The following is a 22,110-nucleotide window of genomic DNA, read 5'->3' as shown; positions in this document are numbered from 1 at the left end:
AAGTTGGGCTTGGGCTGGGATGCGCGGGCCTAGAGGCGTTTTGTGGTTGTTTGATCCATGACGAATATTTTTATCATCAGCAACGTTAGCCACCACATCAGCAGTATCCTCCACGTCATTAGCCATGTCACTTGTTGCTGACGTGGTTGTTTGATCCATGACGAATATTTTCGGCTGTTTGATTCATGACGAATATTTTCGTCACTAAAGTTGGGCTTGGGCTGGGATGCGCAGGCCTAGGGGCGTTTTATGACTATTAAGAAACGTCATAGATTGTGCTGATCTTTGGCGATCACGAAGAAACGTCGATCGATTTAATCTATGACGCTCAATATATGACGTTATCTCAAATCGTCACAGACACTGCTTTATGACGGTTTTTCAGCGATCTAAGACAAATTTGTTCCATCACAGATTAAATAGTTTCTCGTAGTGTATGGAACCATGGTTCTACTCCTTATTTTTCCCACTGGATTTTGAGGAGTTGACTCGGTTTCTATTAACCTACATATATTCTTCAGATTTTTCTTGGAGGAATTATCAACATAAAGCTTGAATTGATCAAGGGGAAGTGTTAGAGAAGATTTTCCATGGGACCTAATTCCAAAGGGGGCAAGCGGTTACGAATCCTAACAGACATGTCCCTTCACACCGAACAGACATGAGGCCCCTTTATGGTGTCCCTTCATCATGTATATATATGTACAAATTTCATAAGATCAATACAACCATCCATTCACTCTTGTCTCTTGTCTCTCGTGTCTCATTTACATTTGAGCACTAAAACTCTAAACACGTACAATTACTGTATATCACATGCGTACAGAGCACCAACAACAATTTTTTTCAGCTTAATTCCATCAGTCTATCTGACTATGTGTTTTTGTGCACGTGTAAAATACTTATGAATCTCCCATTATTTCATTGGCATGTAGGAATTGTATGGAATATTGATCGCGGATAAATATGCATAGCATCACATTGTTGAGTCGTAGCATCGGATTATTGTCCGCAAAGAAGGCAAAGAATCTCCTAAATTTGATTTCCAATTATTCGTTAAAAAACATATTTGATTTCTCATTGGCGTAAATCGCGATACATATATTTCTTCTGTGTGCACTGCTTGACAAGTGAGGTGCAGCAAAGGATGGTCGGCCCGCGGCTAGTAACATCAACACGTTCTTCCGAATCTTGACTAATCTAAAGCAAATACTTTAATCTTGTGGGAACTCGATGCTTATATACCCATCGACATCAACTTGCCCATTAATAGTTTATTATGCAATTCAAAGCATAAAACCACCTGAATCTTTATCTATTACATTTCTAAGACACCCAATGCTTCTTAGTTGGTCCATCATGCCAGATTTTAAAAAAGATCTCATAATTTTCCTTGAATCAAGCCGCAGTCCGCTGAAATCTCTTCCCTCAATAAAATTGTTTTGAAGAAAATGTGTTGGAAAGTTATGCTAAAAAATATTATGTTAAGTTTGTCCATGAAAGTAATGCACAAAGGTTTTAAGTTTTTAAAATGACAAGTTGCGGAAAAGAATCTTTTCAAAAAATAAAAATAGTGGCTATAGTAGTGTTTTATGGTATATGATCACAGGTCTAGAAGTGGAACCACATGATCAGTCAACGCTTATCAATCACCTATCCTCACGACTCGAGGCGGCGCTGGTGGCCTGCGAGCGGAGTGGTTTTAGGCGTGGCTGGCTATGTTTGGCACATAGCCCAGCACACGGGTGGCGTTGGGGGTGGTGGTGCTCCCGTGAGGGTCACCGATCGCGGCGATGACGGGCCAGCGTGACAGTGACGCCTCTCTTATTTCCTTCGAGCCGGGCAATTCCCACCTAGTGGTGTTTCTTAGCGCGTCGACTTGACAATAGAGGTAATTTTGATTCTGATTTGGCCATCAGCTGTTGGAGGCATTTTGTCAGTTAACTTGTCTGTACGTTGAAGTTGATGTGCCTTCCTGAAACAATTTTTTTTTCTGAAACACGTAATTCCTGGCTAGCAAATTGCCGTATCATGAAACAAAAAGTTTTTGGGTATGCACGTAAGGTTGTCACCCATGTTTGTTTGATTCATGGCCACACACTTAAGATTTAATCCCTTTGATTCACTGGCACGCAGTGAAGATCCATTGTCACCTGAGTTTCTTTTATTCGCATATACACACCAAATTCTCCACCATTTGATAAAGCATTGAGTAAATTGTCCATGGCAAGAAACAAGTGGTTCTTTGTAACTGGCTTATTGCTGCATCCAAGTCAACAGTCCGAAGAGGTGTACTTGCCATAAACAAACGATTTGAGGTTTAATAAGAATTTTTAAATTTGACTCGCCTGTTGACGACGTTTCAGGAACTGATGTGAAATGAGTGGCTCCGGCTTACCTTTCAAGCGTGTGGGTCCCTTGCTTGCAAGTTCGTCCCCCTTTCCTATCCGGTTACTCTGGTCGCTTTCCATGACACCGTGTTTCCACCTTTCTTACCATCCTCCTCTTTGTAACTCCATTTTCTAGTGAAGGAAGATCTGCAGAGCTCGCTGAACTTCTCCAGCAGTATTAAAGGTGGGAATTTGATTGGTATTCAAATCCAAACAAAAGGAGTCCAATTTGTGTCCAGCTAAAGCTGGGGCTTGTTGGATTGGCTAGCTTGATTCCACGGACCGGGAACCACAGAAAAGGTAGGTATCAAGGCGTGCTTTTATTTCTTCTTCTTGATTTGTCTTGGGCATAGTTTAATTTCTGCAATCTCTAATTCTTCAGAGATCCGAACCTTATGCATCGACCCCATGGCATCAACAAGCAATTGGACTGACAACTAACAACTACTTTCTGCTCCTGATTCTGTACCTGCACAATCAGCTTTCCACGGACCTCCCTCTCTGAGATCTGAGCTGCTTGTCCAAATAGCTTCAAAGTGCAGAAGAACAGCATAGGAGATGCAAGGGATCATGGTTAGTGTTGCCACCGGGGCGATGAACTCCCTACTTGACAAGCTTACCGCTTTGCTGGGCAAGGAATTCAGGCTGGACAATGGGGTGAAGCGTGACATTGCCTTCTTGAAGGATGAGCTTAGCTGCATCAATGCTCTGTTGGAGAAACTGGCCAACATGGAGGTTCTTGACCTGCAGACGAAGGAGTGGAGAAAGCAAGTGAGGGAGATGGCCTACGACATAGAAGATTGCATTGACAATTACATGCACCAGTCTTGCCAAAAGAGATCTAGTGGAATAATCGGATTCTTCCATGTGTATGTTCAGAAAGTAAAGGAGCTGTCAGGTCACCATGGTGTTGCTCAGCAGATAAAAGAGCTCAAGGATCGAATTGTTGAAGCAAAGCACAGAAGAAAGAGGTACAAACTTGACAATGAAGTTGATCCTGAAACCAACAATGTGTTGTCTATTGATCCTCGATTACCTGCACTCTATGTTGAGTCATCTGTTCTAGTTGGTATTGATATTCCAAGGCATCACCTCATTAGCATGCTAGATGATGGGGAACAGTCATTGAAGGTAATTTCAATTGTGGGACTTGGAGGACTAGGGAAAACTACCCTTGCAAATGAAGCTTATAAAAGAATTAGCTGGCAATTCGATTGTAAGGCTTTTGTGTCAGTGTCCCAGAAACCTGATGTAAAGAAGATTTTATGGGTCATACTTTCTCAAGTCAAGAATCAAGATTGTGCTAATACAGAAACAGGGGATGAGAATCAGCTCATAAATGCACTTAGAGGTTTCCTTAAGGATAAGAGGTGTGCTCTCTTTTCATATTACGAATCATTCTAGGTTATAAACATTGTCTTTGTTCCAGCCTCCAAGTCACTCTACATATAAGACAAGCTCTCAAAATCCATCAACTAAGTACCATTTAAATAACTACAACTGCAACTACAACAATAATGGACCACTTCTGCATTATGACTACTGGTCATTTCATTTTTCATCCAAATTCTCATACAGTTAAGTACATTTCCTTAAAACATAAATAAACCGAATATCTATGACAAAAATGTTTAGAGTTTAGGCATGCATGATGATGAAATTGTTAAGTATATATCTTGGCCCATGTACTCGACCTCTACACAAACATGAAACATCAAGGCTAATAAACAGATGAAGCTTACACATCCCTATATGCATATATGCAGTAGCTCAAACATTATAACATTACTTTTATCATCAGCCATGCATGTTATTTAGAGCCTATTTGTAACAGGGGAATTTGAATGAAATAGTTCAATTTCTGCATTTGACTCTCACTGTATTTAATCAGTATGATTCAACTGACCCATAGTATTTCTCATTTTCAAGGTACTTTATCGTAATTGATGATATATGGAATACCCAAGCATGGAAAACAATTAAATGTGCATTGCTTGATAATTCTTGTGGTAGTAGGATACTAGTGACTACGAGAATTGCTACTATTGCAAAAACATGTTGCTCTCCTCACCATGATACTGTTTATGAGTTAAGGCAACTGAGTGAAGCTGATTCCATGAGTTTATTTTATAAAAGGATTTTTGGCTCAGAAGACTCGTGCCCAATTAATCTTAAAGATGTTGCAACTGACATCATTAAAAGGTGTGGTGGTCTGCCATTGGCAATAATTACTATGGCTAGTCTACTGGCCACTAAATCAGGCAGAAGAGAAGAATGGCTAGATGTTTGTAGTTCGATTGGTCTGGGGCTTCAGAATTACAAAGTGGAAGAAATGGAAAGGATTTTATCCCTTAGTTACAATGATCTTCCCTACCATTTGAAGACATGCTTACTGTATTTAAGCATGTATCCAGAAGACTACAAGGTTGACATGTTTCAGCTTGTAAGGAGATGGATAGCAGAAGGATTTGTTAAGGTCAAAAGTGGGAGAAATTTAGTAGACGAAGGGAAATGCTATTTTAATGAACTTATCAACAGAAGTTTGATCCAACCAGTAAATATTGAACTTGATGGTCAAGCAACAGCATGTCGTGTGCATGATATGATTCTTGATCTCATTGTGTCCAAGGCAGTCGAAGAAAATTTTATCACTCCCATTGGTGACCCAACGCAAACACTGGATTCCCAAGAAAAAGTTCGCCGACTCTCAATTGACTACCGTGCTCCAGATGCAGTGATTTCTGACTCATCCTTGATCTTTTCACATTCTCGATCTCTTAGCATATTTGGATATTCTGAAAAGATGCTTTCCTTTTCAAACTTTCAGGCTCTAAGAGTGTTGGATCTAGAGAGTAGTGTGAAATTGCAAAACTGTTATCTTCAGAACATTGGCGATCTATTTCAGCTGAGGTACCTACGGATTGCAGCAAGTAGCATCACACGCCTTCCGGAAGAAATAGGAGAGCTACAATTTTTGGAAACACTGGATCTGCGTAGTACATGGATAAGAAAATTACCGGCAAGTATTGTTAAATTGCGCCGGTTGATTTTTCTATTGGTTAACGGTTCGCAATTACTGGATGGAGTTAGGAATATGCAGTTTTTGGAGGAACTGTCAGGTGTATCTATATATAATGAATGCTCAAAAAATTCTCTGCAGGAGTTGGGCAGTCTGACCAACCTGAGAACTCTTCAGCTAACTTGGCACATTAGTGATTCACGCAGTGACAGAGCAGTGTACACAGATATTTTGGCTTCATCCCTTGGCAAACTTGTTAGTTCCAAACTTCGGGTTTTGCGCATTATCAGGGGTCCTGGTTCTGCTGACATCGCTATTGATTCTTGGTCCTCACCACCTCACCTCCTAAGGGAATTATACATCCCTCGGTGCTGCTTTAAAAGGATCCCAGAGTGGATGACCTCAATGGCCAACCTCTACAGGCTGTGCATCAGGATTAAGCAAGTGACCCAGGAGATCCTCGATATTCTTGGGGGTTTGTCTTCACTGCTAGACCTGGAGTTACGGTTAGAAGCTGCGGATGAACCCATGGAAATGCTGAGTCTCTGCAACAGTAAATTTCGATGTCTGAAGATCTTCCGCTTGTATGGCCCCATTAAGGGTCTGATGTTTGAGGCTGGAGCTGTTCCACAGCTCGAAGCATTGTCAATTGAAATCAGAGCATGCGAGGAACAATCTGCATTTGCCGATCACCCTGATCTGGGTATCCACCACCTCGCCTCGCTCAGGGATCTCAATGTCTGGATTAATTGCGAAGGGGCAAAGGTTGAAGAGGTGGAGGCGTTAGAGGCTGCCATCACTGATGCAACCAATCTGCTTCCCAACCATCCAACACCTCGTTTCTACAGAGACAATGAAGAGGGGATGGAGAAAGATGGCGCATGTGTGAAGGGAGGATGATGATGATGATGTTTGTATACGTGGAGGACATCTAGCAACAGGAAAGAGATGCAGAAATGATCTTTCTTCTTGCTCCAACTCCAAGGCGTTGCCGCGCACAAGCTGGCAACAATGTAACACATGTAAATATCTGAGCCTATGCTGCAGAATGAACAACTTCTGTATGATCATAGTTCTAAATAGTGGGCTAAGGGGTTTAGCACTGGACTCTAAAAACAGCTAATGGTGGGTTAAATGAGACTATAGCAGCTAAATGTAGACTCTAAAAACAGCTAATGGCGGGTTAAATGAGACTATAGTAGCTAAATTGTACATGTGAACACATAGCTGTACCTTGCCATTGCAAAGCTGATTCAACCCTCGCGCGCCAGCGTGCTTCCTGCCGCGTGACGTGACGCAGCGAGCCGAGCGGCAGGGGGTGGGTCCGCATGACCATGTGATGGCGGTGCTACGCGTGTGTTTTTTTTTCTTGGAAAAAGTGTATTTTTTATCCCTTAAATATTACAAAAGTGTGACATTCATCCCTTATATTTAATTTGGTGCAAATCAATCCCTTTTTTAATTAAGCCGGTGCATTTATCATTCCCACCTTAGTTTTAATGCCATCTAATGATGATTTATGCCACATAATCATCTTACTAATCCCTGTTTAACAATATAACATGATGAGTCGAAGATATAAAACCCACTAATGATGATTTATGCCACATAATCATCTGACTAATCCCTATTTAACAATATAATATGATGAGTCGAAGATATAAAACCCACAAAAAATCCAGTAAATGCTCTAAATTGCCTATCCCACAAAAGCTTTCTGGCACTGTTGCCGACGAACGGTTGTTGTATCTTTTTTCTTACTTAGTTGTCCTCGTATTTTTTAAGTTTTCTTTCTTCTACCTTTACCCCCGCTATCATGGAGCAACCTTCTATCCAAAAACTTTCTACTCCCAGGGCTGAGTTCTGTGAGCCACCACCATCCGAACACCCAATTCTTACATCCGGCTATGAACTTCATCCCGATCTTATCGCTTTGGTTCGGGAACTTCCTTTCTCTAGGTTAGGTAGCAAAAGCCCATACCACCATCTGCAAGCAGTTTGAGCAAGTGTGTTCATGCTACGCTATCGCGGGCATGTCACATGATACCCTTAGGTGAATGTTGTTTCCCTTTTCTCTTGCAGAAGGGGCTAAACGATGGTACGCGCAAACCGTAGGAGGCGTTAATGGTAGCTGGGATGAACTAAGAGACAAGTTTTGTCTCTCGTTCTTTCTCCAGTCCCTTGTCGTCGCTCTACGGAGGGATATCCTTAGCTTTCAGCAGAATGAAAAGGAATCCATAGGTGCGGCTTGGGCTAGGTTCTCACTTTTAGTGAAGTCCGACCCTATCCAGTCGATCCCCGACCATGTGTTGCTTAAACACTTTTACATGGGTCTCGACACGGAATCCGCCCTTTACCTTGACGTTACTGCTAGAGGGTCATTTGCCCAAAAGACTCCAGCCAAAGGTAGGAAATTCTTAGATTGTATCACCGAAAACACCTCCTTCGTAACCAAGTCTAGCCCCTCCCAAGAGGAGCGTACGTCAAGCCATGAGGACATTCTAGCGACTGAATTCGACCCTTCACTGTCCACATCCCTAGATTCAGCCTTAGGATCCTCTCCCAAACCATGAGTTTCGAAGGAAGAAGAAATTCAACCTTCGGAGCTCCCTTTTGAATTTGAGGATGGACTCTTTGAAGATTTCGAAAACACCTCGAATTATCTCTACAAGAGGAAACCATTGGTACCCGTCCCTCCTGACAAGCCTATAGAAGCCACCTTCCTTAGGGAAAACGTTAGGGAGCTGACAGCCATTATGACCAGTGAGTGATCAAGGGAGCTGGAACTATCGTCAGAAGTTCACCGGATCAGTTCCCCTCCATCAACTATTCCGTGTGCCATAAGAGGAAGCCTGGTGAATATCCTCTATAATCCTACTGTCGGAGCCAATATCATCTCCAGCGAATGCGCGATGCAGCTTTTTGAAGACTAGCCATTGGTTCCGAATGATAAAACTTTCCGGACCTCCTCTGGAGAATTCCTAGAAGGAGTTGGGATTCTGTAGCACATGTCTATTAGACACGAAGACGTCGAAGCAGTCCTTGACTTTCATGTTTTCCATGTCTAAAACTTCGATCTCATGATCGGGCATTCCATCGAGAAGTTACTCATGGATGCTCCAACTCAAGATAAGCTCGATGTCCGATTAGGGAAGGAAACATTTTCTGTCCATATCTCTAGAGCCAAAAAAATCCATGACAAATCCTTCCCTTGATTCTAAACTGATCGAGGAGGTGATGGGGATTATCCTTGTTGACTCACCAGAATCTCTCCTTGAAAAAGACGTAGAAGAATTCATCGAGGAGGAGAATGATCCCACCGAACCCATAGACATATCCGAGTTTGAGATTCCCCCTCGATCTCCGATCGAGTTAAAGCCCTTACCCTCAGGCCTTCAATACGCCTTCCTCCATGGTGACACCGAGTCTCCCATAATCATTAGTAACAAACTTTCGGAAGAGGAATCCACAAGACTCATCACCGTTCTAGAGAAACATCGAGCCGTTCTTCGATATTCTCTCCAAGATCTCAAGGGAATTAGCCCAACTCTTTGTACCCATCGCATCCCTTTAGATTACACCATCACACCTTCTAGGGAACCTCAAAGGAGGTTAAACAATGCGACGAGGGATGCCATTAAGAAAGAGGTCCTGAAACTCCTACATGCCAGGATCATCTACCCCATGCCATATACTGAGTGGGTTAGTACCGTTCAAGTAGTGCCTAAGAAGGGGGGATGACGGTTTTTGCAAATGAAAAGAATGAGCTAATCCCGTAACGTCTCCCTACCAGGTGGAGGATGTGCATTGACTATAGGAAACTCAACAAGGCTACAAAGAAGGATCATTTCCCGTTGCCCTTCATTGATGAAATATTGGAACGGCTTGCAAATCACTCCTTTTGTTTCCTTGATGGGTATTCCGGTTACCACCAAATCCCCATCCATCCGATGACCAAAGCAAGATCACTTTCACATGCCCTTATGAAACATATGCCTATCGTAGGATGTCGTTCGGGTTGTGTAATGCAACCGCTTCATTCCAAAGGTGCATGCTGTTTATCTTCTCATAGATCATTGAGGAAATCATGGAAGTTTTCATGGATGAGTTCTCCGTTTGTGGGAAAACCTTTGATCATTGTCTTGAGAATTTAGATAAGGTTTTGCAACGATGCCGCGAGAAGGATTTGGTGCTTAATTGGGAAAAGTACCATTTCATGGTTCGCGAGGGTATTGTCTTAGGGCACCTTGTTTATAAATGAGGGATAGAGGTGGACTGAGCTAAGATTGAAGTTATAGAAAAGCTTCCACCTCCTATCAATGTCAAGGGAACCCGTAGCTTCCTAGGCCACGCAGGGTTCTATCGCTGCTTCATCAAGGATTTCTCTAAAATTGCTAGACCCCTCACAAGCCTCTTAGCTAAGGACGCACCCTTTGACCATACCCTCATCAAAAAGGCACTCATCTCAGCTCCAATCATTCAACACCCAGATTGGATGCTCCCATTTGAGAAATAGAATTTCTTAGGAATATCACAATCATTATGTTTTTATGGAAAACCCTAGATGGTGTGAGTTTAATAAAATGAACCAACTAAAGAGGTAGAAACGCTTAAGGACAGGTCCTGGGTGTAAGGGGGCAGCCTCATTGGAGGATTCTGTCCCAATGCTTACTTCGGTCATATAAGGACCGGTTTGCGGGAAAGTCTTCCTAGTGATACTACAGCCTTACGTGCCAAAAAGGTACAGCCTTTGGGAGTGCCTAATCATGTGAGGCCTTGATTCACACCCCATCATTGGAACCTAGCAAATAATCCCAAGGGGCCATGGTGGGAGCAACAGGTAGGCTAGAGCAGGACCTTCGCAGAGTCTCAGGTTTGGTCGGCACGGGTCATAAGTTGAGGTCAAGAGGACTTGGTGGTATTGTATGCCACATTATGATGCATCTGTTTTTCCTGGGATAGTGTCCATGTGTGGACGTAGTATGGCCCCTGTTTAGACCCCAGCCGTACCTATGGATGGAGCTAGGGAATGTTGTCTGGAGATAGACGCCAATGGAAACAGGTTTCGTAGGTCAGTACCACCTGAAGATGAGGCATGGACTGATCGAACGTATGGGTAAAATGTACACCTCTACGCATAGTCATAAATCTATCTTAATAGCCAAGGCTCATGGTTACGAGCCCACATAGTTAAAGCTTCCGTTTATTAGCATCATAACTTGAGTGTGATAACATGGGGCCGAGGCTCTAAGAGAGTAATTTGGAATAAGGCATAAGCCAGCCCAGAAGGACCCTGGCGGTCTCTGGTGCTCCTTAAAACTTGGGAACTGGTAGGGGAGGTAAGATTCCCCCTCCAGGGCCAACAATATAATAAATATGCCTTCTTTCTCCTCTTTTCCAAAATTCACCTCGCCCTACATAAAATGAGTTTCTTCTGATAAAACCAAACCTCATAACCTTTCCTTGATCATCCAGGCATATAATATAATTTCAACGCTAGGATTTGCTGAGTACCATGTATAAGTGCACTCAAAATTGCTTTCATTTATACAGGATTAGGACTTATCTGGTACCCTAACTTCATTTTGCTTGTGGAATGGGTAACCGCACCAGCCTCCACCACTTAAGGGTAAAACCCTATTTTTTATAATTTTATACGTCTTTTATTGGTTTCACACTAATCTGTAGTGAGGACTGTATCAGCTACTAATCCAGGGACTGATACAGGTAATCGGCAGGTTTTCCGGAAGGAAGACGCTACATGCATAAATTCTTTAACTATGTTCTTGTAAAGTTTGTAGTAAACGTTATGCGTATAAGTTGTGTATATCATGAAAGTTGTACTAGAAAATTTATCACATAAGTTGTTGTCAGAAAAAGTTATACATATAGATCGTGTGCATAAGTTATAAATTTCTAAATAAGAAAGTTCAAAGTTGTCCTTTAGAAATTGGACGTAGAAGTTGTACGCATAAGTTCTGCATGCCATCAAAGTTGCACTAAAAAAATTATCTCATAAAAAGTTGTTAGTACGAAATTTTGCATTAAAGTTATGTGTATAAGTTATGATATTCCAAAAATGGAAAGTTGCGGGGTTTTAAACTTTTTGAGAAATGAAAGTTCAGAGGGGTGGAGTAGGCTATTAGGAATTGATGGCTAGTAGCGCTAGTGGCGTGCGCCCATTAGCATTGCTCACGTTGCATAGCGGCAACTGCAGCCGAAGAGATTTAAAACCTTAATGAGGATTTAACAACTGCAAGTGGAGAGAAGCACATCGCTAGATTTGGTTAGTTATGAAGGAAGGCTATTGGCACCATTGGGCCTTAGGTGCTCCGACGGCGAAGCATCCCAGTCGCACATGGTGAGGCTGACAGCACACTTAATGCCCATCTAGAAGCTAGATCCTCAGCCTTGTGAGCCTTGAACACGTTCATGTGCATCGGACCTCCTTTGGTTGGAGTGGTACTGAGACCTGCACCTCACCGTCGCGCCTGCCGCCCCGAAGCACTAGTAGAGAAGTGACGTTCCATCCAGGTGCTTTTGTCTTGGTTGACTTTGGACCCGGGACTACAGTGCGTTTAGTCATGGGTCAAAAATGAGGTACCGAAGGCCACCCATGGGAGGAGCTTTAGTCCCGGTTGTAAAAACCAACCGAAACTAAAGCCCCCCTTTAGTCCCGGTTGTAACAGATTAAAAAATCTAGTACCGAATCCCCCTTTTGTCTTGGTTGGAAATTCTGACCAGGACAAAAGCTCCCCCCTTTTGTCCCGGTTGGTAATTCCAACTGGGACTAAATCTTTTATCCTTGTTGGATAGACCAACTGGGATAAAAGGGAGGCCTTTAGTCCCGGTTGGTGGCTCCAATCAAGACAAAATGCCCTTCTCACATGCAACACTCCTCTCCCTTCCTTCCTTTAATTTATCTCGCACAGCACTCCTCTCCTTATCCACTGGCGCCTCCCCTCCTTATCTTCTTCCTCTCCTCCCTCTCCTCATCCTCTCCACCGGCCCGTCCCCTCCTCCCTCTCCTCATCCTCTCCTCCCTCTCTGACGCGGAGGTGGGCGGCCGGCGGGCGTGGGCGGCTGGCGGGCGAGCGGGTGGTGGGCGGGCGGCCGGCGCGGTGGCCTTTTTTTATTTTTTTGAAATTTTTTAGTCTCGGTTGGTAACATCAACCGGGACTAAAGGGGGGTCTTTAGTCCCCGGTGGATGACCCGGGACTAAAGGACACCCCCTTTTGTCCCGAATTATTAGTCCCGGATGGATTTTCGGGATCTATGACCCCTACCAACCGGGACTAAAGGTCCGTTTTCCACCAGTGGAACATGATCCATCGGTCCTGCCTTCATGGTTCATGGACACCGGCTCGACACGGCCAGGCTTGCTGACACTGCTGGGGAAAGCGCCTTTATTACTGGTTCTTAAGCCCCCTTTAGTACCAGTTGTGCAACCGATATTGCTACTTCGGTACTAAAGGGGGGCCTTTAGTACCGGGTCAAATAACCAGTACCAAAGGGGGGTCTTTAGTACTGGTTGTTTATACCAACTGATACTAAATTGGCTGCCATGTCGCACGTGGTACTAAAGGTCTTTTTTATTTTTTGTTTCTTTTCTCATTTTGTTTTCTATTTCTTTATTCTATATTAGTGTTTTGTATTTGTTTCATTTATGTATACTAGTTCTAATATGCTAATATATATAAAATTATATTTATCTATAATATTACATTTGATATAGTAATATATATAGACATCTTCTACATTCACATTTATGAATAATATTACATTGCATCAACACGTGAAGTTCAATATTTGGATCAACTATTTTGAACTCAAGTCCTGATGGTGATGCAGATTTGATCTCCATCATTATGGAACTTCCCCGCTGGATTTAGTACCTCGTCCAGAAAAAATCCACTGAGTTGTTCTTGAATTGCCCTAATTTTTTCCATCTCGAGGAGTGCTTCCTTTATGTCTCATCTGTACCATTGGCAAAGGTTATTATATAGTAGATCAATAGGTCTGCACAATTAGAGCTAATTTATTGTTAAGAAATTTGTATTGGAACTCTGAATTCGTGGTCGGTTATACGCTTGGGACCTAAAAGCCATGGATGAACTCACATACGTAGTATCCGCATAAATTATTCCCCGAATTCTGTTTGAAACACTATATATATGGCAAAAGAAGTTATGAAATATTTGTTGTGTTTAAGGAAGTATTACGAGATATGGAAATTCAACACATACAGGGAATTCATGCTTGAAATCAAGTTTCTCCTTAAATTCACCTGCGTGATGTCGACGGAAGCGAGCTCATGCTTTGTTAAGAATGTCTATGAGGTTTTTGTATTGATCTTTTGATTTCCTCAAAGAGTCCATGATATAGACCGCGATTCCATCAACCGCTATAACAAGGAGTATCTAGTGGAAGCTGTATATATATGTATAGCCAAAGATAGTTAGTCTTATATTTAACTGCTAGTTCAAAAAAGTTAAGAGATGGGAAACACGCTCACTTGAATTTGTACTGTAGAAGTATGTACTTCTTGTAATGTTGGTTATCTAGGAACTTATACATGTTCTTTAAGGTCCGATTTGGTCTATCTCTTATAGTTGACTCGTTTATAATATCCGGATTCATGAAGTCGACGTCATAGTATCCTTTCCTCCAGCAAGTTTGAATCTCCATCCTGTATGATATAAAATTGAATAGGGGTTAAGACATCTCACAATGACTAGAGCAGGGATTTTGAAGTTAAAGAAAATTAAAGATTTACAGAACCCAGGAATTGATGAATGACTTGTCAAGTGCGTCTTGATTGTAAAGGAAATAGAGTTCCTCCAATGGAATATTTATAATGTCTTCCCTATAGAAATAATGTTGATCTCCAAACCAAACTTCGAGCATGAGTAAATTGTTGCATGAAGCCTCCATGTACCATTGGTGCAATTTGTATATCTTCGTTGGAAGAGGTCCAACAACTGCGGCCACACAAGCGGGTTCCCTAACTCAAATTTCCATTTAGCAACCCCAGGGTGCTTTGGGACGTGATCCTTCCTTCAAAGTTGAGCTGCGGTGAGATTTGTATCTTTGGCAAATAGAAGCAGGTTCTTATCAAACTCCGAAAGCACCTGAAGCGAGGCAATCGATTGGTCGGATTGAGTTCTAAGCTGTGGAATACCTTACCACTTTTCTTCTTCTTCTAAAAAGCCTTTGTTATTGAGTGGTTGTAGTCAAGCAGCGGTGGTTTCTTTGCCTTTTTCTCCATACTTCTAATGAAAGTCCAAAATTTAACCTTATAAGTGGTGGATCTTTCTTCACAGGAGGTTTTGGTGCGAAGTGAGCTTTAACCTCAGCATCCACTACTGCGTCGATTTTCGCATCACTCATCTCGTAAGCTTTATTGGGCTTTGGTTGCTTCTCTTTTGGCTTCTTTGGCTTCTTCTTTGTAGCCATAGTAGGCAGAACTAAAGGCGTCTTTCACCGTGTAGCCTTGCTCATATCAGGGGGAGGTGAACTTATGCTAGGATCCTCATCAGCTACTGGAGAGCATGGACTCATGCTATGATTCCCGTCTGGTAGTGGAGAGGGTGCCTTAGCAGATGGCGTAGGTGATCTTGCCCTTGAGCCGTGAGGAGATGATCCCAAGGTCAGGGGATTCAGCTGCGTAATCCTTATGTAGCGCTTGGGCCATAGAATCTAACCATGGATGGCTGTGTAAACATAATACACTACGACAAACTCAAATATTGCTGAAAGTTTAGATAGAAATACACAAATTTAAATTTCAAACCCAAACAACATGATACACTATGACAAACCATCCACTGGGTACTATCTAGGAGGATTTTAAGCATCTTTAGGCGGCAAAGATGTGGTTTTTGAAGGATCGGAAAGACGACTAGAGGGGGAAGAATAGGAGCCGATTCAAATTTTCTCCAAGAACTTCGTCTAAAAACCCACAAGCCTCTCTTCTAGCAAAATCAAGTCCACTGAGCTATGCACAAGCTAATGGACCTAGGAATGATGCTAGGAACCCAATTTGAGAATAGCGGAAGCAAGAAAGATTCCAAACAAGCTTCGGAAGACAAACTTTGAAAATCAACACCTCTGTGCGGAAAAATTTGGAAGAACCTTTAGAAAATTCCGGATGTGCGGAGATTTCCGGAGAAACCTTCGGAAATTTCCGGAGGTCCGGAGATTTCCGGAATTCCAAAACAGCCTGCGCGAAGATGATAGAAAAATCCGAAACGGGGCCAAACGACATCCAAAAGTCACAAAATTTGAACAATAATTTCACAACATAGTAAAGAAGCTTCTCCTAAGAAATCATCTCCAAAAGATTTGCCAATCAAGGGGAATTTCAAATCTTGTGAAGAACTCTATTTTCTCAAGCCCAAAACTTGAATCAACCCGATCTATGAACTCGTGAGGTTTCAATCAAATCCCTTTGGTGGAAAGGTTCAACTCACATTCTAATTCATCTTCAAATAATCGGTTTGACTCAAAACGTCCCACAATTCATGAATCGAACAAAAACGTGAAAGGGGTGAGAGGGAAGAAATGAAGAACGCGAAGAACACAACCGAAAATCGCAAATCCAAACAAGATGGAACAAGATGGCATGAGATTGATTCTTGGATTACTCCACCATGTCCAGTTACAAGACACTCCTTAGCACAATCAAAGCTAGGATGGCGAAAAGATCAAACAAAGATCCACTCCACTCTCTCCTCATCTCTCTCCCAAAGCCTCTCACAAACAAATGAGTAGCAATGACCAACTAGCCCAAGGAGATTGCTGCCCCAAACAGCCACTCCTCATATATATAGGCATTTTGCAAATATCTAAAATGCCCTTACATTAAGCATACAACCTAAATACCACATAGGGGTAAAACTGTCCAACTTTTTCATCATTCATCGAACCGACCCGGCGCCTTCATGACTTCGCTTCGCCTCGACGCAAGCTTCGCGATGGTGCCACACGTCCTCCGAGTCGACGCTGTCCGGCCGCATCGAACTCACCCCCGGTTTTGGGGCCCAAACTGGCAAACCTGCTTGCGCGGTGGTTTTGAGGTCCAAACCACTCAAACCCTCTGCACACCCACCTGGCGTCACTCACCCCCAGTTTTGAGGTCAAACCGGTCAAACCCTCTTGCACGCCCACCTGGCGTGACTCACCGATGTTGATGCGTGTCCGGCCTCGGCCAAGCTTTTGACGCCTCCAAGTCTTTCGCTCCTGGGCTGCCTATTCGACTCGCCTCCGTCCCGCTTGACTGGACCGACGCCATCACCATCCCATCCGTGTAATCTTGCTCTTCCGTGCACCACGTGGATCGCCCATGACTCCGTCCGGACTCCTCGGATCCCTCAGTCCAAGCCTACTCGTGTCCACCCTTCACAACCCTAGTACATCGGCATGGACTTTTCGCGCTTGACCTTCACCTCATGCTGTCGATCACCATGTCGCATCCTACACCTGCACATCACAAGCCAAGAGACACAACACACAACATATGGTATACTCAAACACCACAACACAACTCACACAACACACACCTCCAGTTAGCCATTAGCATAATGAAGCATATATGGAATATGGTTCAACCGGTAAAGCTTCAAATCATCTAGTCAATCACTCATCACAAATAGACCAAGGCACTTCTCAACTTGGTCTCTCAATTTCGTTGACCCAACCTCCTCCTGTGGTTTATTTGTGCCTCCTACAACGGTAGTACTCAGTGGACCTGAAACCCTCGGGATTGGTGGTGGAGCATAACAACCAGCAAAAGGAGATTCCTAACCCACCACAACAACATATTCATGACATCTTTCCAAATAACGAAGCATTGCTCTCTCCCATGTGATCATTTTCTTTGGCTTATCATGAGGGCCAACTATGGTTTCCCCCGTGCAGTGAGAGGAACGACGATCGTCCCCACCATCGCCTCTACCTCCAACAGCAGTAGCCATATCTATGTACCACAATTTATTTAGCTCATATTTGCAAATGAATAAACTATGAACAAATTATATTTTTCTCCACAATTTATTTAGCTGAAATATAATATATAAATGAAAAGTTTCTCCATTGTAGCTTATTCTAAAAATGACTAATTACATACCTCTATTTCATCTTTATTATCTCTATGTACCACAATTTATCTCGCTCATATTTGCAAATGACTAAAATATGAACAAATTATATTTTTTACCATAATTTATTTAGCACATATTTGTAAAGGACTAAACTATGAAATTATTCCCCTAACACCCGGGCACATTAGTGCCACTACCTCAGGCACATTAGTACCGGGTGGAGGCTCCACCCAGTACTAATGGGTGACCTTTAATGCCGGTTGGAGCTCCTAACTGATATTAAAGGGGGTCATGAGGAGCTCCTGGGAAACTAGCCGTTAGACAAAAGCCAACTGGTAATGAGGGCTGGTCCCAATAGTGTGGAACCGAATCAATCATTCTTGTACATAGGAACATTGGGCCGCAGCTGCTGGCTGTGCAGCTAGGGTGAGCAAGCGAGGGGGGAATATGGCGCTTGGGGCTGGTGTGCACGGCTTTTGGCTGGCTTGTCCATTTGGGCTGGGATGTCGGAGCAGGTCGAGAGTCAGATTTTGGGTTGGTCTGGACTAAAGGAAGGTAGGCAGGCCGGCTGGCCAACGGCAGAAAGCTGGTGGCGGGACGAACGTGAAGACAGGTCCAGATGGGAGAAAAAGAAACAAAAAGGAAAAAATGAATTATTGGGCTAGATGTTAAGATGAGTTCAGCCCAAGCTAAGTTTTGGGCTTTTGGGTATTTGTTTAGAGTTTATTTAAATTTGAAGGTAATTCAAATTTTGATAAAATATGGAGCTAGGGTTTGGGATTTAGAAGAGGATTTATTCAGTTTTGAAAATATTTCAAGATTTGAATAATTTGGATAGGTAAATGTATTAGGATTTGGTAAAGGTTTTTTGGAAGGCATTTTCCATTTTGAATATAGTTCAGAATTAAACGAGAAACGATATTTTGAGGAATTTAGGATTGGGAAGAGAGGGAGCAAGCATATGCAATACAAATGTTGGATTTTATGCAAGTTTAGTTCACAAACTGTTTTAAATATTTTCTAGCTAATAGAATAAAGAAAAATACATTAGGTTTGTGAAAAAATTAAAGGTTCAAATTTTTAGTTAGAATTAAAATACTTCTAATAAAGCTGGGATGCTACACCAGCAAGGAATAAATATGGTGATCGGTGAGTGTTAGAAGTTAAGAGAGCAAATAACTTAGTTAAAAACTCTAATTTGTCAGCTCTGCCAAACTTTGTAAAGTGTGATAAACCATTGGAGGATTAATCTGTAACACCCATTAAGAATGACATATTGTCTTTGAGATAGCAGTTGACTCACTAGTAGAAAACTGAGTATTAGTCCCGGTTGGAAGGGTGCAAATCTCTCGAAAAACTATCCGGGATAAGCAATCGAGACAAAAGGGGGGTGTCTTTTATCCCGGGTCCCTCAACCGGGACTAAAGACACCCTTTAGTCCCGGTTGGTAACACCAACCGGGATAAATAGGGGATCCAATCCTTTTATACTAACTCGCGGGGGACCCTTTTATCCCAGTTGGAAACACCAACCGGGATAAAAGACCCCCTTTTATCCCAATTGGTATCCCAATTGGTATTACAACCCGGGATAAAAGGGCCTCAAGGATTTACTTCTACCCAGCCACACGTGGGGGACCCTTTTATCCCGGTTGGAAACACCAATCGGGATAAAAGACCCACTTTTATCCCGGTTGGTATTACAAACCAGGATAAAAGGGTTCGAGGGCTTTAGTTCTTTTTCAACCACCCGTGAGGGATAAAAGATCCTATTTTATCCCGGTTGGTGTCGTGAGCTTTAGTCCCCAGTGGTAACACCAACCGGGATTAAAAAGGTGACTTTTAGTCCCGGTTATTCTTACCACCCCAGACAAAAGGGTCCCCCACGGGTAGCTGATTTTTTCACCCGGGACTAAAGGGTCTCTCATGGGTGGCTGATTTTTGAACCGGGATAAAAGGTAACTTTTAGTTCCGGTTGCAAATACCAACCGGGAGTAAAGCTCTGCGCACCCCCTTTTATACCGGGCCACTTTAAACTGGGATTAAAAGGGGGCGTATCGAAAGTTAGTTCTCTACTAGTGACTCAACTGTGGTGAGGGCTAAGGTAACAATTGAATTTGGTCTTGAAATTTGTAGGTCTGTACCCGAAATATTTTAATATGTACATCATATCTTGAAATCTGCCGAGTTATTGGCGGCCCGCCTATTGGGTAGCCAGCATATACCATTTTCATACCAATCTGAAACGTACCGGCGCAAGAGTACCAGCAATATAATAAAGAGTAATGAAGTACTCCCTCTAGTCACAGATAAGTGACGTTTTGGTCATCAATTCTTCAGATCACATCTTTGACTAATATTTTTCGCTACAGAATAGCTAAAAAAATATAGCAAAAGTATATTATTAAAAGGTGTTGTACTAGATTTATACAAGGTCGTTGTTGTATGTGGCTACCTAACTGCATACTTTTTGCCCTCTAGCTTCATGCATTAATATTGATCTAGTCACTAAAATTTACTAAAGCGAAATTCTAGTTCCATTTTTTGATGGGATGTTAATAAAGTTGGTAATTGGTAGTTACCACAATTTGTACTAGGCAGCAAAAACTACAAACTGTTCAGTGCAGTAGAGATTATAGACCAATAGTTGTTTATGGTTGATATGAAAAATTAGCAGTCCTCCAGAAATTAGCCTGTAACCAGAGTCCTGCTATTACACAGGATTGTTAGTGACAATCCAACTTGAAGCTTTGGTCTGTTGCAAAGAGCAAGCAGCATAGCTAATTACGTACTCCCTTGTTTCAAATTGTAGGTCGTTTTGATTTTTTTGATAAATTTTACTATGTATTTACATATAATGTATATATCTAAAGTCAATATGGCCTACAATTTGAAAACCGAGGGAGTATCTAAGAGAGCATACTTGCAAAACTATTCACTAGATTTCTTTTGCTTTGAAAAACTGATCTTGTACATTTTGGTGGAAGAAAAAAAATGTTCTTTTTCAACAATGGCCAGTACGTTGCTGTACAAGGACATATATATTTTGCACAAAAGATTTTCATTATATTGTTCATGTGGGCATGCAAATGATTGCTTTTTCTCAATAGGGATACTAATTCATGCCTCATTCCGCAAGTTCATCATAATATTTAAAATGTTCATTACATTGTTCATGTGGGCATGCAAATGATTTCTTTTTCATCAATAAGGGAAAATTTCTGCTCTAGACCTCATAGGTTCTGATGAATTCTTCTTGAAAATAAAGTGCATATGTAATAACGGATATTCGTACACATCTTTGAATTGTTTTGGCCAGTGCGTTAACATAGCCCGCTATTGCCTTTCGCACAATAGGTAGATGCAAAATGTTATGGTTATATACCATATGTCAGAGGGATTAATCAACAACTTTCATGCATTTAAATATGTCGTGGTTATTGTATACTGAATCTGAAATATTTGCAGAGACTTAAAAATTAGTTCATGTCATTCCTTCTTATAATGGCCCATGTAGTGTTGGGTTAGAATATAAATAAAACAGAGAGAACAAAGATGAACAATCTTGATTCCTTCTTATACATGAATTTGTGAAACTTCTGTCTTTTAAAGTTACCGGCCATGAGTTGATAGACAAGTTAATTGCAACGTTTCCTTATTAGCTTTGACTTTTGCTTGAACTAGCTTGTAGGTCATGAAACTCAATGGTACTGGAAACTACGGGAAACAGTAAGTTTGCCGAGTGCCCCAGGCACTCAGCGAAGCCCCAAAAACACTCGGCAAAGCCTTTGCGAGTGTAACACTTGGCGAAGAGGACTCGGCGAATATTCCGTCGGCAAACAGTATCTTTGCCGAGTGTCAAACATCGGGCACTCGGCAAAGTCTTTGCCGAGTGTCAAAAAACACTCGGCAAAACTAAACACTATTAGGTTTGCCGAGTGTCTTCTACAAACACTCGGCAAAGTACACTTATATTTCATGTATACTCCTTCAATAACGTGTTTTCCTAACTTTTTTCCGATATACTTTGGAAAAACCTTGTCAAATTCACTCAACGATGTATATTTGATTTTTCTACTAATATTATTCCATTATTTCATGCAGTTATAGCTCAAATTGAATTTATATCTATTAAACTTCTATAATTGCAGTTAATAAATAAAAATTATCAAACGGATCTGAAAAATTCCCAAAATTTGACATGAACCAATCTATGTTTTTTGTCGCCTATACAAAAAGTTTTGAAGTCAAACCCCAATTCAAGTGTCACTTGGACTCAAAATCTTACCGGATCCTTTCTAACTTCTACGAATCTTCTCGGGAGATTTGTCGGTTTGTAAGCATCATATGTCAGAAATTGTGCGAAACCTTCTCAATTTTTTACCTTAGCCTCCATGTATGATATCATGACATCTTGATAAATCTTGTGATTTTCAAACTTCGTTTGCCTTTTTTAGAATTTAAAACCATTCGGCCACACGTTTGTGGTTGTGTTTTCTGAACAAAATGTTCAAAATTTCTTTTCATTTCCTGGACGAGACCTCAATCCTGATTCAGTAATATGAATATGTTTTTTTCACTGATTTTATTCCATTATTTCA

The 22,110-nt window shown here is 41.8% G+C and overlaps 1 protein-coding gene across 3 annotated transcripts; it reads left to right on the top strand.

Annotated features, from left to right (window-relative positions):
- The first annotated feature begins 2,446 nt into the window (after nt 1–2,446).
- On the top strand, nt 2,447–6,629 carry LOC117838841 (disease resistance protein RGA5). Of its 3 annotated transcripts, XM_034719022.2 has the most exons (4): nt 2,447–2,690; nt 2,773–3,760; nt 4,320–5,409; nt 5,551–6,629. In XM_034719022.2, the coding sequence occupies exons 2-4, from the start codon at nt 2,949–2,951 to the stop codon at nt 6,307–6,309; spliced, it is 2,661 nt and encodes an 886-aa protein (XP_034574913.1). In that variant the 5' UTR covers nt 2,447–2,690; nt 2,773–2,948; the 3' UTR covers nt 6,310–6,629. The 3 variants fall into 3 exon arrangements, with proteins under 3 accessions (XP_034574913.1, XP_034574911.1, XP_034574910.1); XM_034719020.2 differs by having other exon boundaries at nt 2,872–3,760; nt 4,320–6,629; XM_034719019.2 differs by having other exon boundaries at nt 2,448–2,690; nt 4,320–6,629.
- Nucleotides 6,630–22,110: the final 15,481 nt, after the last annotated feature.

Source organism: Setaria viridis, chromosome 9 (genome assembly GCF_005286985.2).
Source record: "Setaria viridis chromosome 9, Setaria_viridis_v4.0, whole genome shotgun sequence".
NCBI classification, from domain to species: Eukaryota; Viridiplantae; Streptophyta; class Magnoliopsida; order Poales; family Poaceae; genus Setaria; species Setaria viridis.
The sequence above is the reverse complement of the archived record's forward strand: the minus strand, read 5'-3'. Positions and strand labels throughout refer to the sequence as shown.